This window comes from Petromyzon marinus, chromosome 26 (assembly GCF_048934315.1).
Source record: "Petromyzon marinus isolate PM22_M1 ecotype Great Lakes invasive population chromosome 26, UKy_Petmar_22M1.pri1.0, whole genome shotgun sequence".
In the NCBI taxonomy this organism is placed as follows: domain Eukaryota; kingdom Metazoa; phylum Chordata; class Hyperoartia; order Petromyzontiformes; family Petromyzontidae; genus Petromyzon; species Petromyzon marinus.
The window spans coordinates 4087770-4111491 of record NC_133692.1 but is presented as its reverse complement, the minus strand read 5'-3'; the positions used below and the strand labels follow the sequence as shown (position 1 = coordinate 4111491).

The following is a 23722-nucleotide window of genomic DNA, read 5'->3' as shown; positions in this document are numbered from 1 at the left end:
CAGCCCTGAGGAGTTAACGTTAGCACCACGGAGAGCGATTTGACAGTTTGTTCAGATGGACGAGTCCATCTATGTTCGGAAAAGAGGAGGGGGGAGACGAAAATAATGGATGCGGTTTCCTTTCTACGTGACTTTACCGAAATAACCAAGAATATACCTCCAACGTGTATATACGCGCATTATATTAGCCGAGGGGGATGCTGATGGTAACTTAGAGCAACACACACGTGCACACGGAGGGCATGGGATGCAAGGAGAGTTATAAAATAGTGACGCTTATTCTGTTACAGTGCAAGGACGGCTCAGAAGACGCAGCCCAAGATTTTGCCTCCTGTGTCTGAGGCGTCACGGTGGCGAGATGTTAACTACCTCGCCTGGTATGCAGGAGGTCGTGGATTCAATTCCGATCCCAATCCCTGACGCCTGTATATTTTTTGTGTGCATGTCTCGCGGTCGCGGGGATTTTCCTCCAGGTCCTTCTGTTTTTCCCTCCACATTTAGAATCAACATCACGCGTTTGGAGTATTTGGCTGCTATAAATGTCCACGTGATAAGCCACTTCGTTGAGCTATCATATGTGGCCCAGGTGGCATCTGAAAGAGCTTTATAGCCTCAGTGGGCCTTGCCTAGAAAAATAAAAAAGTGAGTAGTTTAGTTTTTGCCTCACCTCCTCGTGGTCCATGATGCCAGCAGACGTGTGGTCAGCACAATGTAGCTTTCGGAGAGAGCGAGAGAGGCGATACAGCAGGTCAGTCGGGAATTAAAGCTGAAGGGCAAAAAAAATGTCAATATAAACTATGACCGTGAACAATTTTGCCGAAAACCAAATTACCCAGAATACACCTGAGCTTTTGTATCGGAAGCTAAGCGGGTGGGGGCCTGGATAGTGCCTGGATGGGTCACCGCCACGTATAAGTAAACTAATTATTTGGTGCTGCTGCTGCTGCTGCTGCGTTGGAAGTGGTGCACAATCAACAACTCAACACGTTCGTCAGTAGCACTGTGCGGCCTGAAAATAAGCAACAGATGTAGATTCGGAGACGTTTTAGGCAATGGTCCTCCATAATAGGGGTTTTTCCCCTTTTTCCTGGCAACAAAACTGAAACCTTTTTACAAGGAATCATGTCTGCATTAACCACAATACTTGTGGTCAAAATGCAAACAAAAACTCGGATAATATATGCATTGTCCTTGAAACTGATGGGTCCACAACAGAGACGGCTTTCTTTTGAGCCTCGTCTCAATTGGTGCGAGACCAGAGGACGCCAAAAGGCGTACAGCTTTTAATTTACTGGCAAAGGTGGTCTAATGATGCATTTGTAATTTCGTTTGAAGGCCACACACAGGTTTATTGAAACGGAACGTGTTGATGTGTTTGTTGGTCGACTGTTTTACAGGCGTTGTGGGGAACAGAAGGCAGAGCATCAACATTCAGTGCCGTCTTGTCCGATCAGAATCAGAATATTTATATTGGAAGAATCCGATGAGCTATTTAGCGCTTTTCAATACGGGGCAGGTCAGAACGTTCCAACAATTTGCAACGCAAAAACACGATGAGAGTGCAACGTCTAGGAACGCTAAACCACGTTTATAAAATATACAAATAAAAAAAACTCAAATATGTTTGTTTATCTTGTCAGGTAAAGCCCACTGGAGCGAGTCGCTTCCTTTGTCAGAAGCGACCTGCCCACAAGTGACGGCTCACCACGCCGCAATGACCTGCGCCCGTGATGTTTGCGACAAATTCACCGCCCACTATCGGCTCGGTGTGGGGCGGGAGGCGGAGGCCCTCGGTCAAAGGTCAGGCGCATGGGCCGTGCTGCCGTGACTTGGTGGTGCCACCGCGAGCATGAGGGGGGTGGGGGGGATCTGAACGAGACGTCCGCCCGGGCCGCGCCTGCCACCGCGTGGCCAAGGAGCGCCGGCGCAGGGACGTTGCGTGATGACGTTGCGTACTGACGTTGTGTGCGTGCAGCAGGAATTGCGCGATGCGACTGGGTTGGAGGTTTTTTTTTGTAATCGCGCGGTGGTGGTCGCCGGGGCGGCGGTGGTTATAGTCGTCTCAGCATTTAGCTCGGGTTGTGTTTTCGGGGGATGGGCGTGCAAGTGCAGCTTGCCCGTAGCTCGTTTTGTGAACCGCCCGAAGGTCGCGTTCAAAACGAACGACGCGGATCTCGTCTGCAATCGCCGACTGTGCCCCTTTGATCGCGCGCTTCGCAGTGCATTGGCTCGAGAGGCTTCGCGGTGGAAGTCATGCACGACGGTGATGACGCGTCCGTGTCCTCTCGTCACGGGACATCGTCAATTGCACCATCACCCGTTCAGTGCCGTCGTCTTTCCCCCGCACCTCCGATCAGCACGGTTGGCAACGTACGGTGGTGCGAATTGAAGTTCAACATAATACACATTCACAGAACCGGTTAATTTATCGCCCGCCACTTATGTTAGCCGTGGCCAGGTATCGAACGCGTGTCACCCGGTTCATTGGGTAATGCACTCCAATCCCTACACCATTATACCACTGCGCACATCACAGATCCATTTTCTTTCGTATGGCAAGGTGAAATTGCTAACGGCAGCGAGGTTTCCAAGCCACTTGCTATCCTGTGGAGGCTAAGTGGATGTCGGTGATGTTTGTATGTTTTTAAAAGTGATTTACCATCCTTACACTTTGCACTCCGATGTTTTGCTTGTTGTTACGTTCCGACGCCGTCCCTACTGGACGTGTGAAAGCGCTTTATAGCTCATCGGATTCCTCCAGTATAAAGATTCCGATTCTATTGCCCGCACATCGGCGGTGCCGGCAGTGCTGGATCACGTGATCCACGGTCTGTGAATCGGTGCAGACGACAGCGTGGAATAACGTGATCCATGGCCTGGCTCGGGGTGACCGCAGCCAGTCGCACTGCAGATGACCGCATCCGACATGCCACGAGGGAGTTTGACCCTGTCCCAGCAGTAAGGGGGACCAGCGACTGAAGAGGCACCAGTTTTTTTTTTGGGGGGGGGGGGGGGGGAGGAGGGGGTATGAGAGCTACTTGTGGACAGACAGCTCCAGGTTGTCCACGATGGGCTCGGACATCCGGCAGGTGTGGATCTCTGGTGGGTCGATACGGGGCCAGTGTGAACAACCATTCCACGGTGGGGGTCGCTATACGTGGTGCGCATTGCAGAGTTGAATTGTGGGATCTGTAACGTGAATATCACCGTTAAAGATACCCCCCACCCCGTGTGATGCTTTAACACTGTTGGGGGACGTGGCCAGGATCTTGCCCGGTCGCATTCGTGTCGCCAGTGATGTTTACACATCGCACCAGGTACCCATTGAAGGATGAGTCGACCTTGGGAAACGAGCAGGGCTGCTCTGGATAATGATCATCGATTTGGGACGCGAGAAAGAATCTCGACTCCGTTCGCCTGGTTCGTAGCTCAGTGCACCAATCACCGTGCCACCACTCCCCACACCGCACGTCAACACAGAGACACGCGCACAAAAAGAAAACCATTTGCACAGGCTGTCCCGAGCAGCAGACATTTTATTATCAGTTATTATGCATCATCAAGGTTTCAGTAATCTCCATACATTTGTGAAAGCAGATACAGTATTACAATCACATTCTATCAAAGGAAGGACAATTTGTATTTCAAGAAATTAAAAACACAAATAATATAACAATAAAGGAAAAGCCACCAAAAATTATAAATGCCGTTTCTTAGGTCACAGACAGCACTTGCGATTGCAAAAGTTTCCCCGTGCCCCCTCCTCCTCGTCGCCGCCACTCCTGCTGCTGCTGCTCACTCGACGCGCGCACCCTGACCACGTGGTAACTAATGACGCCGCCGCAGCCGACCGCCAACATCTCTTGCGCGAATGTTTGCACAGATTTTCATTATTCTTTTTTTTAAATAGCTCCTCACACATTGTCCGCGGTACAGGGCGACGTACAGCACAGTAACAACTTGTCTATATATTTTTTTTGCTTTGTGTTTTTATTGGATTTTTTTTAGTTTTTTAAGATTATATAAACTTCCTCTCTGGATGGCGTAAACCTGATGACATGTCGATCTTGCTTTTGTAGCTTGAACAACGAGTAAAAGTGACTGTAAGCGTTTTTTTTCCTGTTGTCACAATGGCCCCAACACTTTGCTTGTATTTTCAGCATTTATTTATTTACTCTCCTTTTTAACAGCAAAGCACTTATTTTTGACGCATTTGTATTTCGTTTGCATATAAGACATTCTTCAAAATAACGAAGGTACTTTCACACGCAGGACCCAAAAAACAAAACAAAACTAAGAGGGAAAAAAACATTTTGCGATTGCATATCCCCGTGTTTTTGTTTGTTATCAAGGACAGCGAAAAATGCTACTGAATAACCCTTTTGGTTTATAAAGCAAAGCGTGGCCCGCTGGGCAGAGTGCCTTTTCGTAGGACAACTTCGCCAACAACAAAAACAATAAAACAGCTGTAACGAAATCAAGTTTGTTTCAGTGTCGAGCAAACTGCAGCACAACTTCGCAGTGTTGCAAGTAAAAATTTTAACTCCTCCAATGCCCCCAGGAGCGACCACCACCTTTGCCGTGGTACCGACTACCAAGCTCCCGACACACCCCCCCCCACCCCCTGCTACAAAGTACTTACCATATTAATTGTAATAGATATGCTTATTTTTGTTGTATTAAAACATTTAACTCCTTCTTTAACTTGATTTTTTTACTTTTTTTTGGCAGAGCCAAGTGTTACAATCAGCGGTCTGTGTTAGCATTGCATGCACCTTGTTTATTAACACTGCCCCGTAATAAAAACGTCACTGGCTGAGCGGGGGAGGGCACCGGGTTGTGAGAGGGAGGGGGGTGTGGAAGGTTGTGTGCCCCCTCTCTGCAAGAAGCTCCCCGAGTCTCTTGCCTACCCCCCCCCCCCCCTTAACGTGACGGGAGCGCGAGTGTCTGGCCGCCCTGTGGCCTGCACCGCCACACCTCAACATATCTCCTCGCAGCTGCTGCACACAAACGGCTGTCCTACAAAGGATGGGAAAAATAAACGATGCGCAATTTCGTCCTTGAAATCTGCAGTCCTCTTTTAACCTTTCCTTAAATACTGGCGGTCTGCTTTCTCTCCCCCCCCCCCCCCATTTTAAAACAAATATGCAAATTATAATAAGTACATCGTAATGTGTCACTAAATACTTTGAATATATAAAAAAACAACTTGAGTGCACCATGACAGTATAAGTTTCTCGTGCCGCCGCCGCCGCCACGCACCCTGAATTCGAGAAGGGGGGAGGGCGCTCACAACCTGTGCGCGTGGCATCTTCTATTGCAATAAATATGGTAATCATACGGCATTGTTCCGAATCGCAAACACAGAACCACAGCAACAACAAAAAAACATCCAATCTGTTTTTAAAAATAAAAATGTGTCTCTGTTAAACAAACACAAGTGTAAAAGTGTAAACACTCAAAAGAGAAAAAAAACCATTAAAAGCACACGTGAGCCTCCATAGGCTGAAAAATGTTTGTCAGGCAGCTGGGGGGGGGAGGGAGGGTGAGCGTTCTGGTTGTTGACACGAAAGCACAAACTATACACTTCATTTCAGTAGTCTGGAGTTATACCGAGTGTGCGATTAACGTGAAAAGAGAAGAGCTACCTTTAAATAACACATTTTCAAGCAGTTACATCCCCAAGTGACCTGTTGATAAAACGAAGGTAAAAGGTATTGGGCAAGCCACTTATTTTTGTTATCTCACACACACGACGTACACAAAGACCACGCCAAGCTGCGTCCCGCTAAGACCTAAAAGTCATCTTTATATATTTTCTTTTCCCGGTACAGGATTAACACAAAAGTGAGCTGTCTCTCCACAGTTCAGTAATGCATAGTTATTTATTTTTCGTTAATTATAATTGTCATTTGCTTAGAAACCAGCATCAATACTATATAGGCAACTGGACAAAAAACCACGGCCCCCCCTCCCTTGCAAGTCATCAAGACACCCGCATTCGCAGCCTGGTCGCAGCAGAAACAAAAACATGTTTTTTTTTAACAAATAAAAACTCAGTTTTATTCTTTACAATTCACCGTTAACTTTTCCACACTAACTCTGTGTAATTCTCCATCACCCACCGTCGCCGTTCGGGTTCGTGTGAAATCGTAAATAAATCAATTAACGCATTAACATTTTCTTTCTTGTTAAATCGGTCGCGACCGCAAGCAATAAGGTAGTACAGGTACGGACAGGCGGCGTGCGTGTGGTGCCTCCCCCACCCCCCCGCCACCAGAATTCGTAAGGAGCGAGCGAGCGAGCCGGCCGCGAAAGAGCGAGCCGGCGGTGCTGGACTCGGCACTCCGCTCCGGTGGTAGTACAAGACACATGGTGGCGGCACAGTGAAAGCACAGCGACCCCCACATCCCACCCAGCCCCCCACAACACCTCCACGAGCCCAGCTCACTCGCCAAAAACATCGACACCCACCCCACGTTTGGCAGCAGTTGATCGCCGACGATTCTATTAATTACACATGAGTTCCCATATGTTATATCATTGTACTTCCTTTTTTTTTTACCCAGTCTGCTACCGAATACTTAACAGTACGATACTGTGTAAAATGCTAGCAGTAAAGGAGTCGAGACACCGGACAAGACAAGTGGTGAATTAAGATTTTTTTTTACATATTTGTGGAGGGAAAGGGGGGAGGCTTGACTATCTCGCTCCCCTCAAACAAAAGTTTAACTCGCACAAAACTACTAATATGTACACAGGAGCACTTGGCCTCACAATGTTGCTATTTACACCACGACGATATTTTTTAATTATTTTTTTTATTAAATCGTGTTTTGTTATAAATACGATCCGAACAATAAAAAAACAGAAAACGCCAAACTCCCGCAAGAATGCCATCGGTGGTTGTCTGTATACGACGTTGACAGCTGTTCTAATTATTTTCCTAACCGCTCTACTCCGACACGAATCACCTTTACAAACAATTTGCATTCCTCAAACTACCTGAAAGGTCCCCTCGAACCCCTCCCGCGCGACCCCTCCTCCACCCCCACACTCCCCCTAAATAGCAAAAAACTCAACGCATTTGGATGAAGGTAAAAGATACGCAATATTGTGCAGCACACTGGAAATATAACAGCACTTCTTTCTGCTCAAAACACTACACTGGTTCCGCTAAGGACCCTTAAGAGTGTACACAATAACGTGATTATTATTTTTTTTAATCAGCTTGCTTAGGTTTCCTGAGATCCGTGCTTAATTTTTTTTGTCTTTAACTTTTTTCCTTTTCGTGACAATGAAAGAACAAAATGAGAAATAAAACGACCACTGGGTTTTCTTTTTTTTCTATTAAAGTAACTCCCAGAGCTTTTTTTAAAAGTTGTATTATAAATAGCGCTGTCTTCATTCGATGTCTACACAGATGGAAGAGTAAACTTTAAATGTTTTAGATATTTTTTGTATTTTAATTATTTACTTTTTTTGTTTATGTTCTCCTGAAAGGTTGTAAACAGAGGGGTCTTGGCCTAACCCCGGCACCTTTTAAGTCATCGTATAATCACTTAAATTTTTTTCCCGCTCTTACAGAATTTGCGTTACTTCTGTACACGTCTTACGTTTAAGTAACATCCACTACATAATACAGTATGTCAATGATCCTTGGCTGATCACATTTTATGCATGTAACAATGTTAAGCAAGGCAGCTATCTAAGAGCTAATGGAGCTAAAAACGACACGCATCATGGGTCCATGCTACAGGCTTAGTGTCTACCCATAATCCACTCGCCTCTAACTCCTACCCTTGTGCACATCTCAACACAGAACCAAACGAAAACATTAGTTTCACTCTAACTTTTTTTTGTTTTTTTGTACATTTTTTTAAATGTAAATAACATAGATAAAACTTTAGTTTTTATTAATATTCTTATTTTTTGTGCTGTTGATTATTTTCCGACATCAAGCCGTGGTTCACAACGCAGCTTCACGGCGTCGCCACAGCCGCCCCCTTGACCCCTGACCCCCTGCCCTCCCCCACGACGCGGACTCGCGCCGGGGTCACGACCCACACAGACACCGAAGCACTTGGGAAAGCGTTACACAGCGGACGGCAAAACAAAAACACTCAATAATGGGTCCTCTTTGTTGTGCGACTTCACGTACATGCGATATATATTTTTGTACAGAGGAAAAAAACGTTTTTTTGGCCTTATGTACCGCTTCTTGTTTCTTAAAACGAACTCCCCAAAATATACCGTAGCCCCCTCCCCACGTGACGTCGTGTTTATTCTCAAAAAAGAAAGTGCAAACCACCACTCCTCTTCCCACCTCCTTCCTCAGGGAACAATGCGCGGTTTTTCTCTCGTCTACACTACAAGTTTCAGTACATTGCTTGCGATATTTAGAAGAAAATAAAACGTAACATAATTGCTTTTGTGCAGTTTTAGCAAGAGCGAAAAAAACTAAGTAAACTCAATGAAGTTGAGTGTACACCATTCATCATTGACTACATGTGCAAGTTTTCCACCTTTCCCCCAAAATCAGTGCTCACATTAACTCGCTAAAACGCCACACCAAGCATGCACCTCCAACACCACCCAGTCTCCACCACCTCCTCCTGTGAGGGCTGCGTCACACTCTGGCTTTTAAGTTTTGTATATCCTGGTACTGAAACGCAAGTGGTTTGATAAACCAAGAAACACAAGAGGAGCCGGCACCGTGAAGCTAAATACGTTTGTGTGCCTCACTCACATCACACTATTGTAAAAACTGTCCCCCCCCCTCCCAAACGCTCAGTACTGTTGTGGCTTTGAAATTTCTAAGGCCATCATTATTATCGCGGTAAAACAAATCAACATAAAAAAAACACAATTACCAATGGGATTGTTTCAATATGCTACCGCCTCCGTTGTCATGTCGGCGGTGGCTGCCAACACACAGCAGCACAATGGTTGCATAAACGTCACAAAAAGCATCTTCCCCCCCCCATATCCCCCCCCCACCCATTCCCCTCCCCCCAAACCCCCGATTTTCCCTCCCTCGCAAGGCGGAGGCAGCATTAATAAAAACAAAAATGATTCGCCGAAATAACGACACAAGAGATACCGTGGTGGCACTTGTCAGCGAGACGGAAGGAACGCGCACGCGCGCTCGTCACAGGACCAAAAAGTGCATTGCGTTACGAAGTGCCAATCCGGCGCGCCCAAATCGAGGGCCCAGGGTCGTGCCAAGGCGGGACCGCCTCCGCCTGCCAGGCCTGAACGCACAGCAAGCACCAGTTGTGTGGGGATGCTGTCAAAGGCAGAGAGAGGTCCAAGCCGCGATGATAATGGGAATGGGAGAAAACGAACAATTGCATTTGTGCACGAAGGTACGCGAGCGAGCATCGATAGCATCTCTGGAGGTGAACCCTTTGCTGCTGGTGGGATGTGTTCAGACGGGGGGGGGGGGGGATCAGCGGTGCACGCGCCAAGCGGACTATTGCTGAGAGATGCCATGACCCTGTGCCTCTCTGCCCCTCGTATGAAAATGCATCGGTTGAACAGTGAGGTCACGGGTGAGTTTATAAGATAAAGGCCTCGCCCTCAACAGTTAAACATAAAAAAAAACCTCACGAATATTAAGCATCGTTTTTTTCTGTTTCTCTATAACCTCCACTCGCGTAAATTGGTTGGCGATTAGCCAATCGTGATTAAAACAACCCTATTTTACATCACGAGATTATGCCGATATCGTCTCGCTCAACGATCCAAGTAAACAAGCTGCCCACATTGTTAATGGAAGTGCTGTTTTTTTTTTCCCCCTACTGCATCTTACGTCCACTTAAACAGTGAAAAGCTCATCGCCCTCCTCCGCCAGTGTCACCCGCAACGTAGTTTTGATTGTATGTTCTCCTCTGAAGTTTAGTAAAGCCTTTGGAAATATAAAGTTTTCGACATAAAGAGTCAGTCACAGCGATTTAGCGTCAGTCACAGCGATTTAGCGTCACTTTATGGCAAAACCGAAAAAGGCAATAAAAGGAGCAACGCCCTGACACGACGGTGATTTGTACGACTGGAACGTAGGCCCCACACAGCCGCACTATCGCAGGCTTTGGGAATAAAACGCATCACAGCTACCCACCGCTTTCACCACACGACGACGCCACGTGTATTTTTTTCGGTTTTTTTCATTTTTAAAATATTTTTGTACGGTTTTTGTTATTTTTTTTTGTTTAAGATTTTTTTTCAGTTTTATTTTGTAACATACTAGACTATAATGTATACTTTTTCCCCCCCCCCCCCCCCATACGCAACTAGAAAAAAAGATGGTGCAACACTGCACGTCACGGCGTTTAAGATTACCGACAATAATACGAGTCCATCGAAAAGCACGAGAGAGAGAGAGGGGGCGCAATGCTTCTATCGTGCGCCTGTCTCAGCAATTATTTGCAACTATTTCGCAGGGCACACATTGCGTCGAAAATAAACAACGATAATAACGACAGTAATAATAATGCTCGTAATAAGTACATCCTTGAGTAAACATGGACACGTGAACTGTGGACACAGCAGAGGTGCCCGGACCACTACCTACCCCGCCCTTCCCCAAGAAACTCCTCCCCCCCCTGGTATTGCCTTTCTTAAAGGGACACCGGGAATCCATTATAGTGGAGGTGCTACCGACAAAATCAGTGCAAAGAGAGAAGCCTCACCATTCAACACGGACCAGCAAGTACACACAAAAAATATATCTATAGACACCACCTTCAGACGTGTAGATAACACTACAGTCCCACATTACATGTAACACCAACGTAGAGAATGAAATGTATTGTGTATGTATATTCATACATATATACTTTTATTTTAGCATATTTAACTTTCAATTATTTCGTTTTTATATATAGAATAATCTTTTCAATTTATATCTACCCCACTTCCTCTGAAGTGCGATGACACTAACCAAATTCCAATTCACATTTTTTCCCATCTCACTGTTGTTGGCTTGTACGATTCAAGTATTTGAATTGATATGTTTTTTGGGTTAATAACGTACAGTTTTTGTCCCCCTGACCCTCAAAATCTAAAAACATGCACAAACACCATAACACCTTCCTGTACATGACACTTTTTGCCACAGGCAGGACGCTGAGAAGAACGACACGATGCAAAAACGAAGAGTAAAAAGAATAAACGAAACATGTATCCACAATTAGTGCTGATGAGGTTAGAGGTGGCGATGCAATCACATGGATTCGTTGCCGAGAAGGTCGTTGGGCAGCAGCGGGGACGGGCTGGCGATGCCGCGCCCCTCCTCACCCCCGGCCGTGCCCCACAGCCCCCCGCTTGGGTACTGGGGGAGCCCCCACAGGGAGCTCGCTTCACCCGGCTGGCTCGCCCAGTGGCCTAGCTCCGACGAGCCGCCCCCGCCGCCACCTCCGGCAGCGGCGGCGGCCGACCCGCCTGGGGCGCCCGACGACCCAGAGGATGCGACGGAAGTGCCCGTCCCGGAGGTGGAGCCGGGGGCAGATCCTCGAGGGAAGCCGTGCGGCCCCGAGCCCACACCTGAGCGAGGCTGCTGCCAGGAGGAGACGGGGGATGCCGACGCTTGGCCCTGCGCGAAATAGCGGCTTATCTCCTCCTCACTGGCAAACTCCGCCACAATGGTGGTGTTTCCCAGCACGCACCTGCGAAGGACAACGCGACCGTGAGCGCGAGTCGTGACACACAGCGCATCGATGGCAACGTTAGTTCATCGCCGTCACAATCGTAATAGCCTGCAATTCGCTGTTATAATAACGATGAGCCTTATCAATCATAATTTGCACTCATTATTTAAAAAAAGTGCAATGTGTCAAACATTCAAATGACAAGCCACTTCATGGCGATAGATCTGCTCACTGGCACTGGCCAGCACAAAACACAGCTATACACACAACCAGCAAGGACACTCATTAGAATGAGTGGCCTGTAAAGGGCACACATCCACACACGCCCTGCCCTCCCACACACGCAGTCTCAACCCTGCACATACTACACAAAGCCAAAGAAGCCCTGTACAGCCATAACAGACTGTAGGGGCAAGTGCTGTTAGCGAGAACCTACGAAGGCCGGAACGACACAGGAGGTGGGGGTAGCCAGCACCACCCATGTCTCAGAAGTGTCAATGCTTACACACCACACCAGGTATTCATTTGAGGCTGCGTCGACCTAGGGTAGGCCTCAAACCGGTTCAGCAAATCGTCACTGGTGTTGACAGTGAGCTAGAAAAAAACTCAGGTCGCCGAGTTCGCAGAGCAGAAGCGCTAACCGCCAGACTACCGCTCCCCACATGCGACCCTGCACTTGGCACACCCAGATTCTCTGCAATGCATCCCTCGTGCATTCACTCACATGTGCAGGGATTTCTGAGCCTTGCCCGCCTCCTCCAGCGAGCTGTACTTGACGAGCGCGTTTCCGTGCGGCAGGTTCAGATGGAAGGTGGTGAGGGGGCCGTGCTGCATGCACAGAGTCCTCAGAGTCGACCCATCGATCTGCAGGCACGCAAGCATAGCGGGCACAAGAGTGGGTCGGTGGGCAGGCATGTCCGGACCCACGCCGTAGGAATACTGCTTTGCAGCATAAAGGACCTGGGTTGGATTCTAAACTCAATACATTGCCCTCCTGAAAGGAGATCCTTACACCAAGTACAGTTTTCATTGAAAATGTATAATTCACAACGTTTTGCCTATTCACTGCTGTGGTAACACTTGTTGCTTTAGAGCAAGGTCCCGGGGGTTCGATTCCTGACTCAGGCACCTATGTGGAGTTTTGTATGTTCTCCGCCTGCTCCGCAGGGGTTTCCTCTGGGTTTTTTGGTTTCTCCCCATAGCTAATAACATTTCGTGTTTGCCAAACATACCAAAGCAGTACCCTCCTGAAAAGTATACTCAAATGTGACTAATTATTAAAAGTGTGGGAATAAACAATCTATAAGCTTGAGATTAATTACGTTCGTTTTAAAATCGTAAAATCAATGATAAAAAAAAACTCAATTCATGAAATTCTTTAATACAGCAGGTAAGTCTCGCGGCAAGGGTTGCACAAATAGCCACGTGTTAAGATGGTGGCTTGCTGAGTATAAGCTGTGGATCGAGTGCCCTCTATTGGCCAATGTTGCTGCAACTCAATTCTCAGAGCAAGGACATTCAACCAGTTTTAAAAATGCACTATATATTAAGGGTGGGAGAGGGGGTTATTTTCCATATCCACGAGACACGTGCGCCGCGTGCAATCACACGGACATGTGGATGCACCTATCTAAATAAAAGAACCGCTATTTGCACACTACGTGGCGGTGAAGTGTTAAAAGGATCGCTGGCAGGTCACGGTACACACCTGTCGGACACAACGCACGCACAAACTGCGTGCCTCCGCTGTCACGGCGTCAACCACCGAGCCTTGCCATGCCCTGTTAAGACAGTCCACGCCCCCAACCCCGCCACCACAACCTTACCGTGTGCACGGTTGTGTCAAGCTGCTGCCCCTACCCTACCTGCGGGGTAAGGTTGCGCAGGACCAGCCAGGTGCTTGCTCGACCAGAGCTACTGCTTTCTGCAGCCCAGCCAGGCCCTGCCACAAACAGCCAAAGAAAACAAATTAATGAGTTGCAGGACCACGAGCAGAATAACTAAGGAACACATCACTCAAAGAAATAAAAGCTTCGGCAATATTTTGGGAGAACACATGATGTCCGTGTTGGAGAGGGGAGAGGTTACTTTATTGCTGTCTTGGATGCAATATATGGGTCTGAAATCACTTTACATGCTAACATGTTAGGTATAAACATCCTGAGATTCATTGCTGTGAAACTTGCCACACTGTTAGAAATATAAAAGTAATATCCGTATTTTTTTGGCACCAGCCTTGATATGAAGAATTGTTTTAATGTACCGTTATGACACGAAGCGATGCAATTAACATGTTGGAATGTGTACACGTGGATGTATGCATGTGTAGTGACAGAATCGGTCACTTAGCAGCATAGCGCAGGGAAGGCGATCTGCAGTTACAGCAGCCCTGACTGACAGGTCACGTGATAGACCAGAGAGAGGGATGTAGGGGAAAGGTTACAGAAGAGGCACGTGGGGGAAGCCCAGGAACCCGCTAGTAGGTTCTAGAGAGGGGGCGGGGCCGGGGCAGAGCGAGGCCACGCTGGGAGCATAAAAGGACCCCCCCCCCCCCCCAGAGCAAGAACTCGGGGCTGTGGTTTGGAGTGGGATCCCGTCGTGCTGCTGGAGTCTTCATTACCGTCTTCGTCTTCACCATCTTCGCGTCGTCAGTCAGGCAGTCTGCCAGCTGTCCTGACTGGGAGCTTTATTTAATAAGTGTGAACTGTTAAGGCTGTTAATAAACAGAGTGCCTCCTACTCTTAGTCTTTCCGAGTCAGTCACTACACATGCATTCCAACACGTGCGTATCTGCTTGCGCGTACGTGTTTACAAAATGCATATTCCTTGTACAGTCGAAGCCCCTCACAAAAAAACGTGAGCTTCCTTCACAGACCGCCTTGCGAGCTTGTTCTGCTTAGGTAAAGACAGATTATAGCGACTTCTGGGTACGGTGGCACTGTCAGGGGGGCAGGGCAAGAGCTCACCGGCTAGGCCAAGGGATCCGCCCGTGCCCCACGGAGAGGGGTTCTTGGGGTTGGGGAGGCCCGGCGGGGGCCGCGAGGGAGCCGTCGAGTTCTTGGTGGGGAGCGGCACCTTCCAGAGCTCGTGCGTGAGCGTGGTGGGGGTGTGGGTGTTGCTGACGGGCCACGAGCTGCCCTTCAGCTCGCCACCGGGTTTGGCTGGAGGGTGACAAGAGCATCGGCGCTGTTTAAAATAAACACACGACCAGCAAGCGGTCAAACGCACGCCTGTGTCGAGGGGGGTGACGGCAGCGGTGGCAACGGTGCCAAGGATAAAGCTCACTTCGATTGCCGTCCCACAACCGTTTCCCCAATGACCTCCCCCGTCACCCTTCACTTGGACTGTTCCTTTCACCGCCTGGCAGTCCTTTCAGAGTTCACAATCTACATCCTGCCCCCTTCGCTAGAGTGGTACAGCACATCACTTCCTGTTAACACCACCCATTTGTGAAAACAATAAGGGCTCGTAAAAATGTCTCTAAACCAAACAACACGCTTGATGTTTGCCTTTAAAAGCACCTACAAACGTGCCACCAGATGTTACAGTTTCATATAAACAGAAGCAACCAAGCAGGGACACTTACGTGAAAAAACTAACAGGGTAGCTGCCGGGTGAAGTGAGCTCCCTGAAGGTATCAAACCCGTAATAATTACATCGATTCAAATAAAAGTGTATGCAAACAAAGCACGCATAGAATAACAAATCAACTATTTCCAGTATATATGTAATTTAAATGCATGTTAACTATTAGGCCTCAACAAAGATGGTAAAAACAAGACAAAAAAAAGTCCATTCTAAAACCGAATTGTAATTGCTGATAGAATTGCACGGAGGAGAATGGTGGATCGTCACTCGTCCAAGTAAAATGTCCTGTGTGTAGGCCTCAACCAAGCGCACGCACAGACGCCACACGGCAGGAAGGAAGGACCGGGGGGGAGCGGGCACTTACCGGAGGAGTTAAGTGCAGGTGTCGGGCTGCTATAACCATAACTGGTGTTGGAGGCACTGTAGGACCAGGCACTAGAGGAAGGCAGCGCGGTGTTCAGAGAGGGCGAGGGACCTAAGAAGAGGAGCCAAGCACGGTGAGAAGATTATAACCACACCCAGCTGAGAAGCGAAGCAACAGTTGCAGCAACTCGGGCCTGACACAGCCACCCCGAGGCACCGAGTGAGCCACCGAGTAAGCAAACATACAAGGAAGCGAGCAAGTCACCAAGAGCCACCAGCAAGGGGCCAGACAACAATTAACAAAGCGCTTCGACAAGACAGTCACCCACAGCCAGCCCAATGAGCCACCAGGAGCCAGCTAGTAACTACAACAGAAAACCCACCAGTGATCCAAGTGAACCAGCCAATGAGTTGGCCAGTCCAAGGTAGAGTCACCACATGAACCAGATAGTAAGTCACCATGTGAATCAGCCAGTTAGCCGCTGTCTCATTGATGGAGACCTCTACCTCAGACCTCATGCTGTAACAGGGCCCTAATCTCAGCACGCAGCGGTGGGAGTGGCTACACCACTTGTGGTGCCCGGAGGACAGTGCCACAGATGCAAGTTAGACCCATAACTGGAAGCCCTCAAAAAGTACCGATTTCAGGTTGAGCCGACAAAGGGAGCGCTCGGTTAGTCAAGGTGCCAAAGAGGTTGAAACGCTGATAGCAGTGTGGTGGCGGCAGCCATGCCACCACCTCGCATCCCCCCCACACAGATCCTCTCTATTGCTGGCTTCCGACAGATCACGCAGTCATACGAGACGTGAATAGAAAAAGGAAGCCCGTATTTCCTACCGGGGTTTCTGTCTCGCAGCATAAAGCGATCCACATCCCGCATCGAGGTGCTGACGGTGAGGCCAGACCCGATGACACTCCCTGGAGTGATGTCTGGGTCGTTGTCCGGATCGATGTTCTGCAGGCCCTTCCACGGCTCCCCTGGACGGAACTCTGCCATGGACAGCAACGGGGAACGACAGAGACCATCAACTTCACAGATCTTTTAGCTCTTGAAAGCTGGGTAAAAAAAAATGCATGCTTCCCAAGAATATTCTAGAGTTCCTTTATAACAACAATAATGCCCTATACCCAGGGGCTGTGGGCCAGCAGAGGACAATTCAGCAATTTTTGAGGGATACTTCTATGCTTCAACATCTATGCTCCTCGTCTTCAACAACCGCCACACTCATCAAGAGGACATGGGGAGGGGCTCTCATCCAATAGTGGATTGACAAAGGACTGGAAATTATCATTTTTCCATGAACGTTGCACCGAGTCTCAAGAATCCTTTTCAGGAGGGTTCTGTATTGGGACGTTTGGTCAGGCTTGGCAGCATCACCTGGTGGCCAGCTGATGCTGGAGTTGGTCCCATTTGCCATCTTGTCGCCTGGGGACTTGTCACGTGGCCAGCCATCACCCAGAGAACCAGACGGTCTGACGGGGTCACCGCCCAGATCGTAGTGATTGAAGGGGCCGTCATCCAGCGAGGGCTTTGGGGGCGGTCCAATGGGAATTGAGCCAGGGCCTAAAAAAGTGGAAAAATTAAGGGTGATTGAACGTCCGGCGAGCAACACAACACAACAAAGCGGTGTCCGCGGAGCAGTTGCTCACCGAATTTGGAGGGGTTGGGGTCAAGAGGGGATCCCGGTCCCCCGGGGAAGGGGTCGGGCCCTCCACTGGGCTGCATGGTCCACTGATGCAGCCGTGATTGGGGAAGGTCCTTGCTGCCCAGGTCTCCCACCACGCCGCCCATGGGCAAGGAGCCACCTTGCAGAAGAGGCAGCACACGCACGCATACACGACCTTCCTCAACCGCAGCAAACGCCACCCACGCAGAAAGCAAAGCCGCCGCCACCACTGCCACACGCGAGCAGGTCGCTCGTATAAGCCTTCGTGACCTCCTCGCGTTACCCGCCTCCTCTTATCTCACCGTTAGAACGATCTTATTTCCAAAACCCGATGCCGGCTTCTTTGTTTGTATAAAATATTTTTCCAGGAAAACTGCATGAGCTGGTCAGAATGCTCCATGCCCCGTAGTGCTAATCTCTGGATCTCATCACTATCCTCCGTATTCCCACCTCATGTGGTCTCTGAAGTCACGGGGATGTCAACCACTCACCACTCTCAGCTTGGCCTTTCCTGGGTTTTTCAATTAATAGGTTCCGACTTTGTCTCCAACTTTTTAACAATGATAATAATTATAAAACACCCACTTGTCAAAGAGAACATAAAACCTGTTCAACGGCTTAACAGGGGTGAGTGGCCAGGTGTGGTGACCCAAAAACCATAATCTCAAGTATAGTGAGTTTAGTCTCAGCCTGGTTCCCCCATTGACTGTACAAAATAAGCATCAATACATTTGTTTTTTTCATTTGGCTAGATTCCATCTTGACGAGGTAAAACATTTAGTTCGATTGCCACGTGACACACATTTGTATGTAACAAGGCATGAGGGAACATTTGCCCCCTAGTTTGAGAAATAAAAACAGGTCACTTGAACGGATCTCGGAAACATTTCTGTGTTCTCCTTTCACAGGACGTTATCTAATATCAGGCAATGCACTGCTCTGCCAGAGTTGCAGAATTTAAAAAAAGTGAAAACTATTTATAAACCAGCAAGGAAAAATTATGTATACGCATGGATTATGCAACACTTTCCAAAAATGAATTTATCTTCGGAAGAATTGAATTTGCAGTAGAGAAGCCTACGGGTTACTACCAGGACAAAACACATTTGTATGTTTTCAAATCTTTTATAAATGTATCCAATTTTCGATAGGGTAAGTTCCAAATAACACAACAACTTTACACTAAAGTTTTGTTGATATTGGATTATCTTTATGCGAGCTATAGTTCTTCCCCGGATGCATTACCTCACGACCTTTGTTGAAAAGCGTAAATAAACACACCCCACAGCAAGCAACTGTGGGCAAAAGGGGGAAAAAGAATATACTGCTGCTTACCGATGGGGAAGCTGGGTGGGCCAGTAGGTGAGGGCATGGGGAAGCCCCCGTGCTGCATGGGCATGGAGGAAGAAGCTGGCGCTTGCGCGTCTTTGGCGTGGCCGTCGGCAGGGCCTCCGAGCCCGTGTGGGTGCCCGTGCATGCCCGCCTTGTGGCCTGGATGGTGGTGGTGCTGTGGGTGGTGGTGGTGGTGGTGCTGGTGGTGGAGGTTGTTGGTGCTGCCGTGGTGCGGGTGCTGCGGCTGGTGGTGGTGGGGGGGCCCTAGTGGGCCCGCGCCGCCGGCAAGGCCGCCGCCACCACCACCACCGCTGGCACCGCCAGTGCCGCCGCTCGGACCCGGGGGACCGGAGGGCGGGGGTGGCTGCTTCATGCCGAGCATCTGCGCCAGCTGCCGCTGGTGCTGGTGGATCTGCTGCTGCATGGACATCATGGTGCGGGCCGCCTGAAAAAAAACGTCCCACATGATGATCCTTTAGCAGGCTGTTGCGGCAAGTGCTATTAGAAAGCACCCATTAAGGCCAGTGCGGCACACCTAATAAGGGGGCAGTGTGGCCATACTGCACCAGGTAACCATTCAATGACGAGTCAATCTTGAAGAGGTCTAGAACCAATTCAGATGTCACCTGACACAAATATCAGCAATGACGAAGAATCAGGTTCATTGTGCCAAGTCAAGAATACATTAACGCTTGGGAAATCACTAGAATTCCTGATTCATTGCAAGTGACAGCTCTAACGCAGAACGGAGGGGATTGCAGTCGTTAAATCCACCGCTGATGCTAAGTCGGGACACAATGTGGGTCAGGATGTACCAAGGCACCGGGTCTAATCTTGACGCTGGCAAACCGCCACCCCTCCCCCGCCACCTCTGCTCACCTGCTGCTCCTGCTGGTGCCGGATGGGGGCCGACACGTGCCTCTGGGTCTGCTGAAGCATCTGCTGCTGGAGGAGCATTCTCTGGTACGCCTGGGGGTACACAGTGAAGAGGGGACGTTGTCACACGTGCCGGGAACAAACAAGGGGGGAGCTCGGCGATGATGCATGAAGCCGCCCTGCGAGTGTCACATGAGCGCAGGTGAACCGCGCAGCATGAAAGTAGCACTAGGTTTGTGCACGTGTAGCCCGTTGTTAATTCACTGCTGAATGAGGGTCTACCTACGCAATGCAATTGGAGGCAAAATTACTGTACTTCACTACGCTTGCTAGTGCGGGTTGGCAAAGATGGGCAGCATACAATAATGGGTTTTTCTGCATTGCCCTTTGCTACCCACTGCATATTGGTGGGTTTACTTCATAACCAGCGTGGATTAAGGTTGAGGAAAACCTGTGGTGATTACACTCCACTACTCAGAACACATACTTGCAGAAAACTTGGGATGAGGACCTCAGAGATTAAAGTTGGTTTCCATCCATACGGTCGAGAATATGGCCGGGTGGCACAGTGGTTTAGAGCGTATAAGCTGTCAATCAGGATCTTGTGAGCTCTACTGTCTTTTGGGTGTTAACTCAACGCTTCATATCTCCGAGGGTCGATAAAATGTTTACCACTTTGTGACAAGTCAACAGTGGTTGTCCTACGAAGTGAGCACTGTCCCGTGCTCATTTGGGCAGAGAAACACTTGGGACTTTTTGGATTGAGATTTCCAGCCGTGTGCGCTTTACCATGAGTCTACAACAGAAACCCACAGTAGAGAAAGCATCTAAACGATACCTCGTCCATTTAACGAGAAGACCAGCGGTACAGTAAGACACATGGGCGCCACCGCCGCTGCTCGATCCCACTCCGCTCCATGTCACACACACGCGCAAATACGCGATAACGAACAAGTAATAGCAGCAGCAGCGGAGTCTCTAGCGCAGCAGAAAATGTAAGGGGGAAAAAATGCACACGCAAGCATCGCTTAACGCCGTTTTGATTGCGCCAAAAATAATTTAATTCGTTGGTGTGGGCGTCGTGTCTGGGAGGAACCCTCGGCGGACTGAGCACAAACATGAGGTCATGTGACGCGATCCCCAGGGAAGGGGCGGGGTACGCCATCGATTCGTACGCGTGACAGGGGTTGGGTGGGCGGAGGGTGGGGGAATGGGAAAGGCAAGGAACGTTCCATAACAGCCGCGACCCCCAGTGACTTTACCATTTGCAACTGCGTGAGCTGGTTAAGAAGGTTCAGCTGCTGTGGGGTCATCTGGGGTTGGATGAGCGCAAGCAAGGCTGGGTTCAGGGTGCCGTTCTTGAAGCCATACTGCAGCAGCTGTGCTTGAACCTGCCGCAGAGAAACACGCAAACATTCGTCAAGACACAGCCGCAGGTCAGATTCAATCCAGTCACAGATCAAGAGGTTACCCCGTCTCATCTTACCATACTCTGCTTCATGGGCTCTCCATTATAGCAACGAATGCTTTCTATCACCTTCCCCGTGGGGGGTTGCCCCTTCTCCACAACTACCCTCGATGTCTTGGTACACGAGCCCCACTTGGCCACTCCCCACCTACGTTCAGGTACAGGCTCATGAACCTCCTCTTCTCCTCTGCCAATAAGACTTTTCCTCTTCAATAAAACAGTAGTATATACACACATCCATTGCCCCCCATGTGCTTCTGTTTATGTGGGTCTAATTATATCTAAATTGTCAATACTCCGATGGGTGTGGTGAGGGGGAACGCACCTGAGTGGGCAGGATGTGGGCCGGAGGGACCTGGGCCCGCAGCCCTGGCTGGGGGAGGCTTTGGGGCTGCTGCAGGAGCCGCGAGGGGGCTCCCCCCCCGCCCATCATGCCCAGTCCACTCTGCAGAGCAACATGGCCGCCCAGATAAGACACCAAGTTACACACAATGTACACACCGTACATCTTGCACACCACAATGTACAGTGAGGGAAAAAAGTATTTGATCCCCTGCTGATTTTGTACGTTTGCCCACTGGCAAAGAAATGATCAGTCTATAATTTTAATGGTAGGTTTATTTGAACAGTGAGAGACATAACAACAAAATCCAGAAAAACGCATGTCAAAAATGTTATAAATTGATTTGCATTTTAATGAGGGAAATAAGTATTTGACCCCTCTGCAAAACATGACCTTGTTGGCAATCACAGAGGTCAGACGTTTCTTGTAGTTGGCCACCAGGTTTGCACACATCTCAGGAGGGATTTTGTCCCACTCCTCTTTGCAGATCTTCTCCAAGTCATTAAGGTTTCGAGGCTGACGTTTGGCAACTCGAACCTTCAGCTCCCTCCACAGATTTTCTATGGGATTTAGGTCTGGAGACTGGCTAGGCCACTCCAGGACCTTAATGTGCTTCTTCTTGAGCCACTCCTTTGTTGCCTTGGGCGTGTGTTTTGGGTCATTGTCATGCTGGAATACCCATCCACGACCCATTTTCAATGCCCTGGCTGAGGGAAGGAGGTTCTCACCCAAGATTTGACGGTACATGGCCCCATCCATCGTCCCTTTGATGCGGTGAAGTTGTCCTTTCCCCTTAGCAGAAAAACACCCCCAAAGAATGTTTCCACCTCCATGTTTGACGGTGGGGATGGTGTTTTTGGGGTCATAGACAGCATTCCTCCTCCAAACATGGCAATTTGAGTTGATGCCAAAGAGCTCCATTTTGGTCTCATCTGACTACAACACTTTCACCCAGTTGTCCTCTGAATCATTCAGATGTCCATTGGCAAACTTCAGACGGGCATGTATATGTGCTTTCTTGAGCAGGGGGACCTTGCGGGCGCTGCAGGATTTCAGTCCTTCACGGCGTAGTGTTACCAATTGTTTTCTTGGTGACTATAGTCACAGCTGCCTTGAGATCAGACAAGATCCTCCCGTGTAGTTCTGGGCTGATTCCTCACCGTTCTCATGATCATTGCAACTTCCATTTGCGAATAATCGTATCAACTGTTGTCACCTTCTCACCAAGCTGTTTGGCAATGGTTTTGTAGCTCATTCCAGCCTTGTGTAGGTCTACAATCTTGTCCCTGACATCCTTGGAGAGCTCTTTGGTCTTGGCCATGGTGGAGAGTTTGGAATCTGATTGATTGATTATGTGGACAGGTGTCTTTTATACAGGAACAAGCTGAGATTAGGAGCACTCCCTTTAAGAGTGTGCTACTAATCTCAGCTCGTTACCTGTATAAAAGACACCTGGGAGCCAGAAATCTGATTGAGAGGGGGTCAAATACTTATTTCCCTCATTAAAATGCAAATCAATTTATAACATTTTTGACATGCGTTTTTCTAGATTTTGTTGTTGTTATTCTGTCTCTCACTGTTCAAATAAACCTACCATTAAAATTATAGACTGATCATTTCTCTGTCAGTGGGCAAACGTACAAAATCAGCAGGGGATCAAATATTTTTTCCCTCACTGTACACACCATTTACACGACGTGCTCATTTTATACATGGCAGCCAGACAGCTCACATCACGTCTATGTCGTATGCATCAAGCACAGACATTACACGTTACACAGTGCACACACCTTAGATATCCCGTGTACACCTTGCGCAAGAAGAACAAATGCCGCACAAAGCATACACACATGAATCCTCGTGTACACGCATGCACGCGTTACACTACAAGCACAAGGTGTACACATGGCACACACCGCACGTACGCTTACACAACGTGCGAACTTACACACACCGCAGAAACCCAAAACACACAATGCGTTTACTGTACACAAAATATGATACGAACCACTTGTATACAATACACAAACCGCACACACATTATACATTGCGTATCCCATTTTAAATCCACCCAACCACCACAGGCTTCTGAGATCATTATGGATACCTCGAGCAACACTGTCAAAAACCCAACAAGTCGCACGAGAAAACATTTAAATGCACGCCCATTGACCTACGGGTGGCGCCACAGGCTCATCCTGTCACACCGCAGCCAACCTGAGGGTGGCGTGAGACAACACGGGAGGCTGTGGTGAGGAATGCCATGTTACCGAGCGCCACAACACTTCCACATGCGCCCTCGAGGTGGTGTCGGAGGACAACGTGGCGTGAAAAATTATTAACGCCACGTTGTGCTCCATTATAAAATAGGACCGTGTTCAGGCGGTGGCTCTGCGAGGCACAGGAGACCTTCCCCGGGAATTCTCACGCACCAGA

The 23722-nt window shown here is 48.7% G+C and overlaps 1 protein-coding gene across 11 annotated transcripts in view; it reads right to left on the bottom strand.

The window, feature by feature from the left end:
- Positions 1 to 3518: 3518 nt before the first annotated feature.
- Positions 3519 to 23722, bottom strand: part of TNRC6C (trinucleotide repeat containing adaptor 6C) — a 133816-nt gene continuing 113612 nt past the window's right edge. For all 11 annotated transcript variants that reach the window (XM_032961137.2, XM_032961142.2, XM_032961136.2 and 8 more), the window contains 12 exons: positions 21269 to 21388; positions 20738 to 20866; positions 19479 to 19568; positions 18603 to 19044; positions 17251 to 17406; positions 16979 to 17164; positions 16438 to 16590; positions 15601 to 15711; positions 14615 to 14809; positions 13514 to 13590; positions 12373 to 12512; positions 3519 to 11666 (listed from right to left, as the gene is read on the bottom strand). In XM_032961137.2, coding sequence (XP_032817028.2) covers positions 11225 to 11666; positions 12373 to 12512; positions 13514 to 13590; positions 14615 to 14809; positions 15601 to 15711; positions 16438 to 16590; positions 16979 to 17164; positions 17251 to 17406; positions 18603 to 19044; positions 19479 to 19568; positions 20738 to 20866; positions 21269 to 21388 — 2241 coding nt within the window. In that variant the 3' untranslated portion in view covers positions 3519 to 11224. The remainder of the gene's footprint in view (positions 11667 to 12372; positions 12513 to 13513; positions 13591 to 14614; positions 14810 to 15600; positions 15712 to 16437; positions 16591 to 16978; positions 17165 to 17250; positions 17407 to 18602; positions 19045 to 19478; positions 19569 to 20737; positions 20867 to 21268; positions 21389 to 23722) is intronic.